Genomic DNA, 19,190 nt, shown 5'->3' on the forward strand with positions numbered 1-19,190 from the left:
GTCTTCTGTGGACTCCCACAAAACCGAATTTATGCATTAGAACCCCTGCAATTTTTCACTGTAGCACAGTGTAATTATATCACAGTTATTCCTAATACTAAAAGGTAAATAAATATAGAAAAAAGATAGCTTACGTGTAAATAACAACAACTTAAAAACTACTGTAGCGTTCCTACTCCGTGAAGTTCAATTCCTTCGTGTAAGCTGCCTGTAGCAATAGGCTGTGTTGTCCGTGTCGGTTTTGCTGTTTATTCTTGTTGTTGTTGGGAGACTGTTTATGTGGAGCATCTCTAGCGTTAGTCTCGTGTTGCAGTGATTCTCCGTTTGTAATAGTCTCACATCATTGATGTCATTGACAATGCGGTTTTTTGTGTTTTGTTTACATTTCTTAATTTTATGTCAGATTTATGTGCTGACTAGAGTTTGGGGTCGGGAATTCTCGGCCGGGATTTCCCGAAAAATTTTGCACGGGATTTCCGGGGAAAATTTTTTGAAATTCCCGTAAATACGGGTATTTATATTTTTAAATATAAGTCATATATTATTTGCCTTATAGTTATTTAATGTTGGAAATATAGTGGAATAGCGATAGTTCGTGACCAGATTATTCGTAATTCTCCATAATTTGCATCAAGCTGCGGGTCCATTCTAAATATATATAAAATACATACATTTTGGACCTCTCGAGAATTAATGTTTTTTTCTGGAATTCGAAGTCTGTATAACCTCAAATAATTTTTATTTTTTGTGGGCCACGTCAAATAATACACTTTTTGAAGGCATTTCCTTGTTGTTCCTGTCGAAATATTTATTGATAGCATTATTGAAGGATATTAATTTGATAAGAAATGAAAGCTGTGATCGATTCGAATTGTGGTTTTCTCCAAAATTATTGTATGCAATATTAAAAACTGTATAATGTGTAAGTGGCAAATCGAGTATATTAGGATTGAAAGTCAGTAATAACTATGAATGTATTTCTTGATACCATGATACCACAGGGTTGCAATTGTTGAATTGTGAAGGTCAGCCGTGTAAAAATTAGTTATAAACGGATATGTTCTATGATCGACACGCCCTTCGAACCATAAGAAGAACGTCCCATATCGTTGACGTTAAAAATATAACCGAACAGCACTCTTTGATATGAAGGAAGCCTTAGCGAGGATGCTCGTGAGAAACAGAAATTTTATGTAACCTCCGAAAATTAGTCAGGAAAAATTGGGTGTTGACCGCATACATAGATATCCTTGAACATATATGCCATATACGATTTATTGGTACTTTCAAGATTTTGGCGCAACGTCCTTTAAGATGTTTGCTATTGCTATTTGACCCTATTTCTAGTTTAGCCTACTGCTATTTTACACTTAATACTGTTCCAAAGAGATACTAATGACGCAACTATACATAAAAGGTGTAGGTGTTTCATTTTTGTTTGCTCGCTGTCTCGTCTATGCCCCACGAATTCGATTTACCATAGTCCCGGGTTCCCGGGAGTGAGAATTTTTCATTCTCGGGAAAAAGTCGGGAATTCCCAAACTCTAGTGCTGACATTCTAGTTTTTAATTTATTTTTTGTCGTACCGACATATAATTTTCCGCAATTCTCCTCACTGTTACCACCACATTCAATTTGGGAAATTTTTATATTATATTACAAACGGAGAATCACTAAAACAAGAGACTAACAACAAGAATAAATAGCAAAACCGACACGGACAACACAGCCTATTGCTACAGGCAGCCTACACGGGGATCGGAGATCGTGCAATAAATAAATACTAATCAGTGCAATAATATAATTTGACGGAGTAGGAGCCCTGCAGTAGTTTTTAAGTTTTTATTATTTTTAGTATTTACACTTAAGCGATCTTTTTCTGTGTTTATTTACCTGTAAGTATTAGGAATAACTGTGATATAATTATTAAGTCGTACTTTGTTTATTTTACTTGTACAACATTTCCCTGAAGATGAAATTCACTGAATTTCGAAATATTGTAAATTAAATAAATAAAACCACAAAGGCCTCAAGCTCGAAAAAAACTCTAACAATAAAAAGGTCGAAAAACTAAAACATTAATTGTAATAACGGAGAGCCCAACGAAATTATCTACAATAAAATAAGCGAATCAACATTTACGAAACAATATCAACAAACATAACATAAGAACGACCACCACATTCAAACTACATTAAAGTCATACTTGGAACAATTTCAAGGTAAAGTACTTAATTTAATCATAAAACAATAATAGCACGATGAATTAAAAAATAACGAAGATATACTAAATGACATAAAAAACACATTAAACAGTTTTCTTTCACAAGATGAAAGACATCTACTAGAGTTTAATGAACATTTAATAATAACAGGAGAACAGAAACAATAGGACGAACGACATAAAAATAAATTCAACAAACTGCAACAACAACTAACTAAAGATCTGGACTTAAAGCACAATGAGAATTGGTTTGTTGACAAAACCAACAAAAAATTGTCCGAAGATGTAACTTGGTTACTCTCATTAGGAGACAAACATTGCCTACCCATTAGAAGAGCAGACTTTCCTTTATTTAAATACATTGCTGATGCTGAAGATTTGATACAAACCAATACTGACAATGAAATGGGAAGAACGAAACTTACAACAATAATAGAAACGCAAATGACTAAAAGGAGGGAGAACGCGAGAGACAAGTTCATAAATGGAACAGTGGAACGAATCCGTAAATTCCTAAAAGAAAACCACGACGTACTAGTACTAAATGTCGACAAAGGGAATGTCACTGTAGCTATGTATAAGAAGGATTACCAAGATAGAATGTCAAATATATTAACAGACATTATGGCATATCAACGAATCAACAAAGATTTACAACAAGAAAAATAACGAAATTGTAGAAAAACAATTTAAACAGAAAACACTTAGACCGATCTGTTCGTCAACAAATTCCCCATCTATAGAACTGTGCAAATACTTTGCAAACATTTTGAAAAACTTGACGAAAACCCGTACTTACAATATAAAAGATGCTGCGCAAATTAGGGATAAGGTTAAAAACTTGAAGGTTAATGACAGTGAAAAGATGGTTTCATTCGATGTAGTATCACTCTTTCCCAGTATACCAGTAGATTTAGGATTAAAGATAATTGAAGAAAGGTGGGAAGAAATGCAACGATATACGAATATACCAAAGACGCTGTTCCTGATATAGTAAAATTCTGCAGAAAAGAAAATAGATACTTCAAATATGAAGAAAAAATATACAAAGAAAAGGTTGGATTGCATCCCCAATAATTGCAGATTTGGTTATGGAATCCCTACTTGAGATTGTTTAAATATGTTGCCCAAAAAACCAAAGATATTGACAAAGTACGTAGACGTAGTACGTAGTACGTTAAGAAACCTTGAAAACGTTGAATAGTCTACACAGAACCATTAAATTCACTCTGGAAGAAGAAAAAGAGGGAAAGATCCCATACTTGGACACACTGCTAATAAGACACCAAAATAATAAATAATAAATTACCACTCAAATCACACAAAACCAACAATTATCAATACAGCAAGCAACTTAAAATAAGTGATGAACAATTTCATCTTGAAAACAAATTAAAAATCGAAAGCAGTCTTACCAGAAACAGCATTCCAAAACACATAATAAACTCATTAATACGCGAATACAAACCAACAAAACCGACACCAAAACACGAGAAATCTAAGAAAATATACAAATCCCTGATAAATTGGCCAAATATTTCAGAACGATTGGATAAAAACAAATACACCATTGCTCATTGTTCATGTAACACAACGAAGTCAATATTCAGTGAACTAAAATGTAAAAAACCTAAAATTGAAAAACATAACGTAATTTACCAAACTGAATGTGGTGGTAACAGTGAGGAGAATTGCGGAAAATTATATGTCAGTACGACAAAAAATTAATTAAAAACTAGAATGTCAGGACATAAATCTGGCATAAAATTAAGAAATGCTAACATAACACAAAAACCGCATTGTTCGAACACTGTAAAATAAACAATCATACACCCAACATCGAGAAACACTACAACAAGGGACTAATACCCCATTTAGACTATGCTTTATTTAGCAAATCCAGTGGATTTAAGTTGTCATTTTCATACAATATATGTCAAATAAATCGACATAATGTTCTTAATCAGTCTAAACCAAACCTAACGCTAGAGAAGCGATGCTCGCCTCATACTTAAAAGTGTAAACAAATCACACATATTCTCTCTTTATTTTTGATTTGCCACTGTTTAGCAATGGAAAGAGTATCTTACCACTACTAATACACCAACTTTTTTGAGCATAAATGCGCTAGACATGCTCCACATAAACAGTCTGCCAACAACAACAAGAATAAACAGCAAACCGACACGGACTACACAGCCTTTTGCTACAGGCAGCTTACACGGGGAAGAGATCGTGCTATAAATAAATACTAAGCAGTGCAATAATAGAACTTGACGGAGTAGGAACGCTACAGTAGTTTTTAAGTTTTTATTATTTACACGTAAGCGATCTTTTTCTGTGTTTATTTACCTGTTAGGAATAACTGTGATATAATTATTAGGTCGTAATTTATTTATATTACTTGTAGAACTTTTCCCTGAAGACTAAATTCACTGAAATTCGAAAGGCTTGAAGCTAGAAAAACACTTCTTTTATATTAGTTTTCGTTTCATTCGAAGAATATTAAGAATAGCTCCAAAAGTCAGAACATTTGACTAATAGTTTTTGTAGTGAGTACAACTTACAATTTACGTGCAAATAAATATATTCAAAACATCGCGAAGTTAATAGGTATTGCAAAATACCAATCTGATTATATTCCTAAATTTGACTTGAGGTTTCAGTGATGATGCCCACCCAATTTAACCAGCTAAATTGGTTGGTTTTTATGTTGTCTTGAAGATTGTTTTGTTTCTCCATGCCCCTTTTGTGCATAATGAGATAAATAAATTACGTTCATGATATTTTGTATTAACAGCATAAATTCTTTTCCAGAGGTAAAAGGGGGGTGAATGCTACGCTCATGTTTTCTTAAAACAATCTTCGCAGCAGCATAAAGCTGTATCCAGCGCATTAGTCTTATATTTACACTGGAAAGATTTTTTGCCACTTTCTCCTATTCACCTATTTTTGCAGAATGAGATAATTGGTACATTTGTTCATGATATTTTGTATTAACAGCATAAATTCATTTCCAGATGGAAAAGATCCTGATATTTATATTGGAAATATTTTTGGCAACTTTCTCCATACGAGTGGATCCACTGTGCATAGTGGTGTAGGGTATAATGAAAACAAAATGGTGTCCTCTTCTTCCATTCACCACTAAACGAATTTGTCCAGATCTATAATTTGTTTCGTTCTCTACATTTCGATATTTCGCTGAAACGGTATGGTCGAAAAATTTGTGTGTAACAATTTCTAAAGTCATTTTAATAACATTTTTTTTTTTTTTTTGGAAGAGAAACTTATCCACAAATTTGAGTATACACATAGGTGTAAAAGTTTATGATATAATATGATCGGCTCCATCCGGCCGAAGTCCTTTTGTAATGTTTTAATATTAATTACTATTAAGCTAATTTCAAATTTGATTTTTTCGCTAGACGTCGAGTGATGGAAATCAAACTACAAGCACACTGTCCATATCTTTTAATAAAAATGATGCCGGTAAGTTACTCACTTGTAAAGCATACAACCATGCGACGCCTTCGGAACTGTTGGAGGATGGGTGGAAACTTGAAATTCACTGTAAGCATTGATATCACTCTTGTAATTTATGTATTCAATTTAATTGATCTCTTTCATTCTTCATTTCTAAACAAAAAAAATCGGATAACCAATTTTTTTTCTAAAACCGGTTTCGGTTATTATAATTTTGAAAAACAGGTTATGACCAGTTTTCTATAACCAGTAATAATCATTTTTGTATAATGCTTATAATTGATACATTTTTCATAAAAATGGGCGGCAAGAAGGGTTTAAAATGCTAACGCCATATTAGCAAAAGCACCGAATATTTGCAGCTCGCTAAAATTTCTTCGAAATATGTTTAGCAACAATGAACTACGGCAACATGTAGCAACAAATTTCACAAAAATATTGCTAGCGATGCTGATGCTATTTGATATTTGGTGTGTCTTTTTACTTACTAAATGTGGCTGAAACATTTTTTTCAGCAACTTATCCTTTATACAACTGTCAAAATCTGCAACATTAGTAATAATTATTACAAATTATCACGTAAAAAGACACAGATAATGTCGCTTTAATAAAAAAGCATCGTACACGCATACTCATATTTTGCAGCACACATTATCAACACATATCAGAAAAGTGAATAAGCAACAGAGTTTCAACGGCTTAGCCAGGTTTTCAGCAAACAATTGTTTCTGAGATCAGTGTTGCCAATTGTAAGGCGTTAAAAATCACAATATTATTAATTTTACTTTTTCGTTCTAAAACGGCGTTTACACTAGAGCTTTTTGACGATTTATTTAACGTTTACGCTATGGAATTGACATTTGAAAACCAAAGCCAATGTGTTAAACCGGTTAAGTTTAAACGGGGTATAAGGCCATGTGATTTTTTGGTGAAGCCGGTTAATAAATATATTTTTTAATCAAAAGTCTGTCTAATGTCTATGTATGTCGATAAGAAAATATATGCGTAAGAAATGCTACCAAACTCTTATGTGTTTTTCAAATTATTTCGAAAACTAAAGTTTGGGTGTGTTTCAAATAGGCTGTTAAAAATAAAAATACTTATATTTTCCACCACATTATGGAGTGTATATTTTTCATTCCGAACATATCAAAATGTAGACATATATCGCAATATTTAAGATACATTAATCATATTTGTCACTGAAATTTGTAGAAAGTTCGCGTATGTCCTTTTGGAGTAAGGGGACACTTTTCCAGTAAAAAGTGATAAAAGCTTTAAGACTCTGGCACGTAAATGAATAGAGCTTTTGATAGCTTAAGGTTTTAAAATGCTTCGGAATGCTTTGAAACTTGCGGCTTTACTTTATAGAATAAAGGAACATTTAATGTTGTATATACAAGCCTTAACCACTTTTTAAGAAGGATGACCTTAAAAATTCGCTCCAACCGATTTTTTAACGCCTGTTAGGCCATGAAATCATACTATGATTTAAACTGTCAATCCCATACAATATACGTCAAACTAAATCCAGTGGATTTAGAACTACGATTTATTTGACGTATATACTATGGAACTGACATTTGAAATCGAGTGGATTTATAAGTCTAAACGTACTGTTACGGCGTTTTTGCAAGTTGATCATAATTTTGGCTAGTTTAGTGTAATTAGTCAAATTGAGAGTTGGCAACACAAGAGAGAGAGGGAGAAAGACAGTATAATAAATTGAAGAAAATATAAAATAGAATACGGTGAATAACATCACAACTTATTTAGCTAATTTAGTGAGAAAAGAAAGAATTTTAGATACCCAACAAAAATGTCGAAAAGAAATTTGTTTATCTTTGATGAATATTTTACAAAAGAAAGTGACAAAGCAATTTGCAATCTGTGCAAAAAATCTTATAACTGTTCTAAAAAAAATTAATTTGAAAATTCATTTAGAGAGAATTCATAAAGTTATTTTCGGAGAAAACACAAAAACAGTGTCACCAACTTTCAAAACAAAAAAAAAAATTAAATGCGATATTAGCAAGAAACAGTTGATCAAATCATATATTGGTTTAGTGACTGACGAAGCAGTGTCATTTAATGTCCTAAATTCGGAGCATATGCGAAATATAATAGATCCTATCTGCAAAGGAATTGAAAATGAAAGTGGTAAAAAGTTTTGCTTAAATGCAGACAACTGCAAAAAGACTTTGTCAGAAGTGGCGAAATACGTAACGTCTGCAATATCCAAGGAATGTGCAGATAAGTTAATATCATTGAAAATTGACAGTGCCACAAGACCGTTTAGAAATATTTTTGGAATCTCTGCTCAGTTTATTGAAAATGATAAAATTGAATCTAGAATGCTAGCGATGAAAGGAGCACATTCAAGCACTTCAAAAAGTTTGGCTTCAGAGATTTTGACTGTTTTAAACAAATATAAAATAAATTTGCGACAAATCATAACAATCACATCTGACAATGGAAGAAATGTGATAAAATCAACAAAAATATTGTCGCATTTGGTCGTTGACGCAGATGATGGTGAAGAATATGAGGACAACTATGATAATGAAACATATTTCGAGAATATTTACTCTATGGAAGACAATACTAAACTTCTTGTGGGAGAAATCGCTATTTGCAGATGTGCTGCACATACAGCTCAGCTTGTAGCCATTTAACCTGCGAAAAATAACGAAATCAAACAATTTATTCGAAAAAGTCGAAATATAGTGAAATTTATTAGGACAAATAGTAATGGGTACAAAGAGCTGTATAAATGCAAAGATATTAAAATACCACAGCTTGATTGTCCTACTCGATGGGGATCAACATACCTAATGCTTTTATATATTCAAAACTCAAAGGCTATACATAATTGATTCTATCGATCCAGTTCAAAACAAATCAGAAGAGGAAAACTTTGAAATTGATGATGTTTTCTGGAACTTCGTGGAATCTTATTGCACGGCACTTAATCCTTTACAAAAAGCCATTGTGCAATTTCAAGAAGAGCAGTTGCATTATGGTGACTTTTATGCCATATGAGAAACTTAAGGACGAGAACTCTCAAAACACAATGGCAATGTTATACAAAATTACTTCCTTACTACTTAAATCCATGGACATAAGAACAGAAACTCTGTTTGATAATCCGTCTTTAGCAGCTTGTCTATATCTTGACCCACGATTCCATCATATGCTTCAGGATACACAAAAAATCCACGCTATCGCCTACCTAAAATCTCTATGGGGAAAACTCATAACTATTTGTAACGTCGATAACAGTTTAGTTGCCTCGACCTCGACATCCAACTCGCGAACCCCCGATGGCGATGAAGATCTTTTAACGGCTTTTTTGGACAAAGAGTTCAATAAAAAACACAATCAGGAGAATGATGTACTGGCAAAGATTGAAAACTTTAATCTTCCCTATGTAAAAAATGCGAACGTTTTATTGTTCTGGAAGGAAAGGAAATACACTGATCCAGAAATGTATGCGCTCAGCAATGTGTGTTTTACAGTACCTCCAACACAGGTGTGTACGTTTTTTCGAGAATAAAATTATATGCTCTGTTCCAGAACCTGCAAGAAGCTACTACTTTTTACTACGATAACATTTTTTCCGTTGTGTTATCGAAAAAAATAATAAAAATTAGTAGATTCTTGAAGTTCGGGAACAGACCAATAGTTTATTAAAATATGATAGAAACATTTTTATGTTAAGAAATGATGATGTAAACATAGTATGAACAAAGTCAACAGCTTTTCAATAGTTCATATTATTTCCTATACTTATGTAGGTTTCGGTGGAACGAGCATTTCCATCACTGAAAATCGTGCTTGCTGAAAATAGAAATCGCCTTAACGAAGATACTCTTCAAAATATTTTAGTAGTAAAGCTGAATCCAGGTTTTCTGCATGAAGCCATTACAGAGCTTGAAGGATTTACGCTGTAAAAACCCTATTTAATTTTTTATTTTCTTACAGTAAATAATATTTTTAGTTTGCTTCATGTTTGACCTTTTTTATTTTTTATAGCACTTTTGTATTTTTAAGCATTTTTCGTCTCGATATATACCTAAAACAATGCATGTTCAACCTTATTTCAAGAACTAAATATGGAATGAATTATTTTAGATTTCTGTATTACTATTTTTAAATGAAAATCCTGTTTGCTAACAGACAATTTATCAATTAAATAATTAAATATGTATCTTCTCTTATTATAAGTATGCTGTGTATTAAAAATAAATAAATCGCTATTTTGACATTAAAATTCTACTTTTTTCATTTGCGCGTTGACAACACTAATCGGAAAAACATCCCCCAGTTGCTGATGTTATTCGACGAATGGTTAGCCGACTGCTAAATATGTAGCGTGGTTGCGATTATGCCTGACGAAAAAAGATTAGGCGTCAAAAACGAAATAAGCAAAAATGTACAAAAATAAATATGCGTTCGGTTGCTTATTTAGCCGTGTGTGTGAATATTGCGTAGCAGTTGAAGTGTACAGCTAATGCTAATGGTTTTAGATTAGAGATGCACAAAACAGTACTCTAGCGTAAATTTCATTTCGTTTCATATATTGTCACATATATTGTTTTGTGCATCCCTATTTTAGATGCTGGCTTTTAAACCCTGGCGGCAAGAGGTAAAATAAGTATAAACAAATTTGTTGTTTTATAAAATCCTGATATTTGGCATTCAATCTCGAAATGAGGGCAGTAATATTACTACAAAAATTGTGTTGTATGAATACATACTATAAGCCCTTACTAATATAAAATTGTGTACTAAAAGATTTAAGTTTATATTTTGTCTTGCTATGAAAACCTAAAATTATCGTGCAATGTCTAGACCAAACAAACATGGTTGCCTAAAATTTGTGGCTAAAAATTTTGTTAATTATGCACAGAGCTCTCTTAACAAGGCTTTTCTTATCAAAAATATTTTCGCAGTTTGTCGAATAACTACAATATTGAAACAATTTTTTTTTTGTAATTTTAGGTTATAAAAGTAATCTCCTCATACTCTCTAATTTTTGGGCCAGTTAACCGACACAAATAATCGGTTTTTTTTGTTAACGACGGTTTCTGTGAAAACCGTTTGATAAAGGTTTTTGTTTTTGTTTTGATTTTTAATTTTTTATTTCTTTTTCTTTTCATTTTTATATGAATTTTACCCAATTTTAACGTAACTTGATACATTGATGTTTATAGTTGTTAATTAAAATAGTATGTAATAATGAAGTTAGCTGTAAAGAAATAGGATAAGAAAATTAAGTAATGAAATAAAATCAGTTAATGTACTTACCGTCAATATAAAGCATCGTCTTCGACTTCTTCTTACCGGCCAAGAATCCGCAAAACCTAAAAATAACTAAATAAAATTATTTTCTTTAAAACTCAAAAATATTGTTTTTTTTTTTTTTTTTTTTTGTAATTACCTTAATTACCGCTTCCTTTTCAAATAGAAGGACTTGACCTGGTTTGATGATTTTTGTACAAGTGCTTATGAGGGCATAGGAATGAAAAATTTTAACTTTGGGCCATATCGGCATATAGCCCACATATATATCTTTCCACGATTTTGGTATAACTCGGTCAATTTTAATTGAAAAGTCTTCAAATTTTATATTTATATTTTCTTAGACACCTGAAGAATTTTATTCCTACAAATATTTGGATTTGGATATAGCTTCCATATATATTTGATACACTAAACACGCTATGTATGTCAAATATTGATGAAATTTGGAAAATGTGATGTAATTATTCGTAATTGCGAGAAAAAATTTAAATTTAAATTAAATTAATATCCTGCTTTTAAGGAAATAGAAAAAAACTACAATAATAATAAAAAAAAATTACACTGCATTAATTTCTGTAGCGTTCGTCACGATTTGAGTTCTCCCAAAAAATAAAAAAAAATTTTGCCTTTTAATTCTGTTTTCACTTTCTCTTGTATTCTATTTTTGTTTTATTCTCTTTTCGTCACGATTTGAGTTCAGTTAATTGTTAAGAAACTTAAAAAATGAAATGATATTTCAAAGTTATATTTATTTTCTGATGGATGTGCAAGTCAATTTAAAAACAAGTTCATTTTAAGTAGTATAACCTTTTTCAAAGAAAAATTTGAGTGGAATTTTTTGCAACTGCTCACGGAAAGGGTGCAGTAGACGGAAGCGGAGCTGTCGTAAAGAAAAAAATTTGGGAAATGGTAAAAGCTCAGAATATTGTTCTTAATAATGCCTATGATTTTTTTAAATTGGAGAGACGGGCAAACGTTAAGAGCATTCCCGGAATTAAAAGCAAACATTATTTTTCGTCATATAACAAAAATGCACTCGAAATCGCACTAACGTCAGATTCATTAAAACATAAAATTTATTTATAAACATATACACATTGATAAACTTAAATATGAACATAAAATATGACTTAAATAACGTTATTTACAAGAAATATACATTGTTTCGTTAAAATAAATACACTGGTTTTTATTTACTATATACTGGAAAAAATTTAGCGTGCATCACGTAGCGTGCGTCACATTAGGTTCGCTGATTTGAAAACAAAAAAATACAAAGTTGTTTGCCTAAAAATTAATTGTTTTAGAATTCTCTTATATTTATCTTTCTTTTAAACTTTTCATTTTGTGTGCTTTATTATGCAAGCTTTGCTAAAAATTATGAAAACATACCACAATGTCGGAAGCTACTTCCACTTTTTGTAGCGTGCGTCACAATAAATTATAATCATTTTTTTCCTTTTTGTTTTTTCAAAATAGTCTGGCTTAATCCCATTGTTGTTGTTTTAATATTTTAAAACATCTAGTTTTATTAGTGGAAAAGATTTGGCATTGTTGGCATTGTTCTCTGCTTACCTTTATACTTCGAGCTGACGATTGATGTTTGGGTATAAAAAGTTTCTTGTTGAAGAAGTTATTGAAAAATAACTTCGGTCGAGAATATCCACAAACAAGAAACAAGGGAACTGATGAGATCCAGTGGCGTGGATCGAAACTATAGTATTCCCTGCCTTACCCCTTGGCGAACAATGCCAAATCTTTTCCACTACTAAAACTAGTTGTTTTAAAATATTAAAACAACAACAATGGGATTAAGCCAGACTATTTTGAAAAAACAAAATTGCAAACGCTATCTCAATAAAAAACGCCACAATGTTTCTAATTGAAGACACTGGCACGACGTGTGTTGTTTTTGCTGTAAAGCAGACCAACCACATTTTGGTGTGTGCATTCGTTGAAATTCGACGACACATACTAGTGGAAGAGGTTTGAATTGTTTTCGCAGACACTTTCGTCGGAGTTGTGTGAGGTTGCCAAGGAAAAACTTCTCATTGAACTTTTTTCTTTGCTTACCTTTATACTTCGAGCTGACGATTGATGTTTGGGTATAAAAAGTTTCTTGTTGAAGAAGTTGTTGAAAAATAACTTCGGTGGAGAAAATCCACAAACAAGAAACAAGGGAACTGATGAGATCCAGTGGCGTGGATCGAAACTTTAGTATTCGCTGCCTTACCCCTTGGCGAACAATGTCAAATCTTTTCCACTAATAAAACTAGTTGTTTTAAAATATTAAAACAACAACAATGGGATTAAGCCAGACTATTTTGAAAAAAACAAAATTGCAAACGCTATCCCAATAAAAAACGCCACAATGTTTCTAATCATTTTTTTCCGCTAATTATACTTGTTAAAAAAATGTTTTTTATAGCATTTGAAAGTGCTCTCAAATTCTATTAAATACCATGTATAGATTCAATGCATCTATCTGGAAAGTTCAAAAAATGTTAATATTTATTCCCGAAAACGCGTACAAATGTAGCGTTCGTCATGCAGGATTTACCCATATATCAAAATAGGGAAACGATATTTGTGGGGGCTATAAAATATGAACCGATATGGCCTAAATTAAAATTTGTCATGCCATTGTCCTCATAAGTACTTGTGCACAAATTCATCAACTTACTTCAACTCCTTCTATTTTTATCCACTTTTGTATGGTAGCGGCAACACTGTGCGTCGTCTGTTACTGCTAAAAAGAGTTTCATAAAATCTAAACTGACTATATGAAAGTGGATGTCGATGTGGTTGCAACGAAAATGGTTTCATGATGAAGACTTTTTAGTTTTGCTTTGGTTCGTGGAGTTGAGTGAAACCTTACCGGGAAGTACACATATTGCCTTGAGGCTCCATAAGCTTTGCGGTTATGTGACACTAATTGACGTGTTATTACAAAAAAGTCGTGAAAATCCAAAACTTTCCTTGAACGGCCATCACGAACTAATAAAACGCAAAAATAATAAAGCGACATGTCATATAATCGCATTTTATTAAATTAATACACTGGAAAGTTATTTATTTACATTGTAACTCAAACGCTAAAAGAGTTGGTCACTCATTCTCGCAAATGTTACCATATCGCAACGTTTGAAGGCGTTCTTACACATATGTTATCAAGGAAGAAGAAGAATTACCGTCAACCCTTAAAGTATGCTCTGCGAAAATTCGTAATAGAAAATTACGAAATTCGCATACTGGTAATAGCACATTAGAAGCAAATCAATAGCTGTTATTTTATTAAACACTGATTTTCAAACTACGAAAACATATCACTCAAATTCATCGCCTAAAAACATGTCAGCTCCGCCTGCTAGGTCGCCTTAATCCGTACAGTGGCTCCAAGTGACCAATAGGTGAAGGTTAAATTATTGGAAACATCACCCGGTAACCTCGCCATTGTGACTACCAGCGACATTATGAACTTGATGCACCAGTCTATGTCGAGCCTTTTGAGTGAGCAATTGCAGAATTTACCTACAAAAGCAGATATTCTTGACATATTTATTTTTATTTATTTATAGGTTTCTTCATTTCTACACAACAAGATATGAATATTATAAATTGCAGTGCAGGAATTGTAAATAATACATAATATCCAACTTATACTAATACAAATTTGAGATTTTAATACAGTTACACATTTAAGGCAAAAGGAAACAAAAGTTAAGAATTGGAATATTATTTGCAAAAGAAAATTTGAAAAGTTCACAGTTCAGTAATGCTGAAATATGTTTAAAATATTTAACAAGTCTAGTTTTGAAAGTGCAAGTGTTGCTGATGCCTTGTAATTCACAGAGAAAAGTGTTCCATAGACGTATAGAACCTATAACGAATTGCCATTCCGATACTCCGGCGTCTTAAGGGTATATATAATCTTTTTCCTCTCGTTGATATATTAAATCTAAGTCTCTCAAAGAGGTATTTAGGAGTTTGCTTATAAATAAGCTTGAGTTGAAATAGTAATGACTTTGTTTTCAGAAGGGTGTTGAAGCTTATCCCGTATAGAGGCCTTGAAAAAGTGTAAAATGCTACATTCTTCTCAAGGCATGTACATATCGAATCACATGGTAAGTCACATTTAATTTGCTCCAAATTTGTGTATCGCAATAAGAGAGGAGTTCGCGTCCATATGTTATCCCAGGTGTTAGTTTCTATTACTAACCTACGGAAAGTTTATATCCAGGCGAGGGAAGGTTGTCCCGTGTTACCCGAGTTGCACACAAATCACACCTAAAGCACAACAGCCTCAATGGGCCAGTGATATGAAGGAAACGGTTTGGATAAATTAGATGCCTCACAGGGGCAGAAACAAAATTAAAGCGATTGGATTGCACGCCTCACGGGGGCAGGGAAAAACGTACGTTCGGATCACTGAAACTATTGCTAAATTTCGGATGGAGTAAATCACGCACGCACTGTGTCGAGGTTTCCACGGATGGTTTGTCAAAGTTTTTACTGATCACCAAATAGTAAAGGAGACACGGAATAATTTAATGTTTTCAATGACTATTTATTATTTTCTTTTTTCTATTGGTCGTTTCGTTTACACATCAAATTCATAAGCATTAATTAATTTCGGTTTTCCGCACTTCTCACTGATTTAGCCTGAACTGCCGCTCTTTTTTTCTTATTTGTTTACACAAAAATGACAAAGATTTTTAAAGAACAAGGAGGAGATAGTGGTGACAGATTACATCAGTGATGGCAAGCAAAGGGTTTACGTACACAGGGATGGGAATGGTGTTATTAAGAGCTTGTGTATATCGAGCTTGCACCTTCCGTGGAAAATGCAATTATTAATCATTAATTAAACCAAATAGCTTCAATCAAAAAATGAACCCTGTGCACGTAATCATACCGCCTCCCTTGGACGATTAGTTCAAAATACAAAAATTTCAAAAAATAAAATAAAAAGAATTCAAATTATTTTGCATATTCAATTCAATGAACAACCAACAGTGCTAGAGGTAGTTGAAGATATTATATGTGTATATATAGATACTCTAATAATAATTAATAATCATCGCCATCGTGGGGCAGCAAAGTACGGATTACATGGAAATATTTCATATTAAACACCCTATCCGGGACAGAAATGTAAGATCACTAAATTATCGGAAAAAGGCGCTCACTCTCTCATTTTTCTCATAGAAGTCCTCTGCCATTCTCGTGCTCTCATGGTCAGTTTCGATTGGGCCAAAAAACGCAAAACCGAAAATTGTATTTTGCAAATACGGTATCCCCTTATTCTCTTGCGGCAAACCAAGATAAATGTACTTGAATTGATCTCTCCCCAAGAACACTGAACAGCTTGCTGGAAGGTAAAATGAAGTATCGGCGACGTCCTCGATGTCGTGCCTTTTCCAGGCAGCTCCTGTAACACCGTGGGCTTGCGGCGTGTAATGACGTGCACTAGCTTTTACCTTAAGCTTGAGCGTGATGGTCCTGACTTCACTGTGTCGGTCGGTTAGTTGGATCTCGTATTGTGGAACGTTTACGTCTACGTCAAAGTGCAGACCGACATCAGGTACGAGGTAGCTATCGGGGCTACTTGGATCCAACAGAACCCGCACGATGCGTTTTTTTTTCGACGCCAGGACGGTGAAGATGAGCTAAAGCCGTCATTTGAAGCCATTGGTACTTTTTTATGCCCAGTGCGTAGAGTAGAATGCGATGACCGTACCAACATATTTTACAAGCTGAGTTGCTTCGGCAGTCCTTTATCTGATGCGAGATTCCCTAGCAATTTTCACAGGCACCGCTGTCTCTAATAAATGTCATCCTGGCATTGGGGTGAATAGCCAAAAAACGCCGGCACAAACGGAATGAATGCCGAGTTTCGCATATTGGGCACCGGTATTCTTCCAAGTTGTGGTACGAGTACATTGTTCCTGATAAAAAATAAAGAGAACATTAGTAGTCAGTTTGAGGCAATAGTGACGGTAGAGGAGTAGGGATTGGTAGTAGCAAGTTGAGTCATTGGGATGTAGGTAACAGAATCAGGTTGTGAACGGGACGTCTTATCGCTCCTGCAGCTGTTTTTAGATCCACAACTCTAACGCTCCCATCTGGGCCAGGATATAATTTTATGACTCGTCCTAAATGCCAGTCGTTAGAACTTCCCAGCTCCTGGGACAGCACAACGAGATCGTTTGGCCTCAAGTTTTCTGAGGGACGTTTCCATTTATTTATTTTACGGCAGAATTCTTGAGGAACAACCTTGAGCTGCCGCCAGCGATTTTAAAGAGCTGTTTTTGACGAGATTTCCTCAGGTTCTGCGGGACACAACAAGGGTGAGCTAATTAAAAAATGACCAGGCGTCAGAGCCGTCAAGTCGTCAATATTGTTTGACTGTGGGGTCAGTGGTCGAGAGTTAAGCCAAGCTTCGATAGAAGCCAGTATTGTGCTAAATTCCTCAACGTTATGGCGTTGATATCCGTACTGTGATATGGCATTCTCCTTCGTTTCGGAAACCACTCTTCGAGAATTTTCTTTTAACTCCCGAGCAGCTCCAACGAAGTTGCGACCATTGTCCGAAAACCACGACGCGAAACAAATCTGGTTAAAGCGGCCATGAACGCAGGGTAGACAGATCGCTCACGGCTTCTAAATGAATCGCCTTGGTAGCGAAACAAATGAAAAGGCAGATGTATCCCTTAACGATCCGACAACCACGTCCAGAGAAAGTTTTCAGGTCAAAAGGACCTGCGTAGTCCACTCCAGTGTTGGCAAAGGGGGGAGTTAACGTTGTCCTTTCGGGCGGCAGAGCTGCCATCAGTTCTTCTTGAAGCTTCTTCCGGGCTAAAACGCATTTTACCCAATTGTTAATATGGAACTTTACGAGGTTTTTTTTTGGAATAATCCAACATTCCAACCGAATAGTGACCATCATCAACTGAGGACCACCATGATTTGTCATATCATGGATGAAGGAGACGTACAGTATTGTAAACTTGCTTTTCGGGGACAGAATATACGGATGTCTTTCGCTATACATTAACGAACGACATAGTTGAGCCGAGTCTGCCGTTAGCACGTATAATCTCATATTGATCTAGAAAAGGAGTTAGCGTGAGAAGAGGACTGCTTTTATCTAGTGGTTTCATTTGGGACAGGACTTGATACTCCTTCTGGAAATATGCCTTTTGGGACAGCGTGATAAGATGTTTACGACCAACTGCCAGTTCTTGTGTAAACAGTTTTTCGCTTTCATATGTATAAGTCTTCTTTGTTTGATGATGAGTGGCTTTAGTAAACCTATCGATATACCCAAATGCATGCACCGCCGTTGTGAAATGATGAAGGTGTCTTAAATGATCTTCGTCATCCACACTACCCGCAAATCTAGCTACATGTGCGTGAGAAACCTGTACTTCGTTGTCCTGAGATATTTGTGAGGGCTTCATTTCTAGACGTATCTCCGGGATACTAATAGTTGAAGGCCAGAATTTTTCTTCTTTTTGGAGCCAGTGTGGTCCGAACCACCACAAATCTTTCTCCTTTAACTCTAAAGGAGTCACCCCCCGGGTTGCTAGATCTGCGGGGTTGTCGTGTGTCGAAACATGCTTCCGTTTATCCCCGACTGCCTCTTGAATCTTCGCAACCCTGTTCGCCACAAATGTTGTTTTTTGAGCCATGCCAGTACTATTGTCGGGTCAGACCTAAGATGCAAGGTAGAAGTTTTAACACCTAACTGAGGTAGAAAAGTAGTCACTAAATCTGCTAGTAGATGAGCTCCACAGAGTTCTAACCGGGGCAGCGAAACCTTCTTGATCGGGGCAACTTTTGACTTTGAAACCAGTATATTAGTAGAGAAAACATTTCCAATCTTCACTCTGGAATATTAGACCGCTGCATAAGCTAACTCTGACGAATCGCAAAATCCGTGAAATTGAATACTGTACTCTGGCGAATATTTGACCCACCGGGGTATATTAATTTTCTCTATGTCGACATAATTGTTTAAAAATGACTTCCATTCAAGGACATTGGTTTTAAGTTGTCATCCCACTCTATTGCATCCAGCCACAGTTGTTGCATGAATATTTTTGCTATTATGACCACTGGTACTACCCAACCCAAAGGGTCGTATAGTCGAGCAATCACCGGCAAAACT

General features: G+C 34.4%; 1 protein-coding gene across 5 annotated transcripts in view; it reads left to right on the plus strand.

Moving 5' to 3' along the window:
* Window positions 1-19,190, plus strand: part of side-VII (sidestep VII transmembrane protein) — a 1,783,907-nt gene that overhangs the window by 841,842 nt on the left and 922,875 nt on the right. For all 5 annotated transcript variants that reach the window (XM_073992696.1, XM_073992713.1, XM_073992706.1 and 2 more), the window contains one exon: window positions 5,653-5,797. In XM_073992696.1, the coding sequence (XP_073848797.1) occupies window positions 5,653-5,797 (145 nt within the window). The remainder of the gene's footprint in view (window positions 1-5,652; window positions 5,798-19,190) is intronic.

The sequence above is a fragment of the Musca autumnalis genome, unplaced genomic scaffold, assembly GCF_047663935.1.
Source record: "Musca autumnalis isolate F117 unplaced genomic scaffold, ASM4766393v1 scaffold_1, whole genome shotgun sequence".
Classification (NCBI taxonomy): Eukaryota; Metazoa; Arthropoda; class Insecta; order Diptera; family Muscidae; genus Musca; species Musca autumnalis.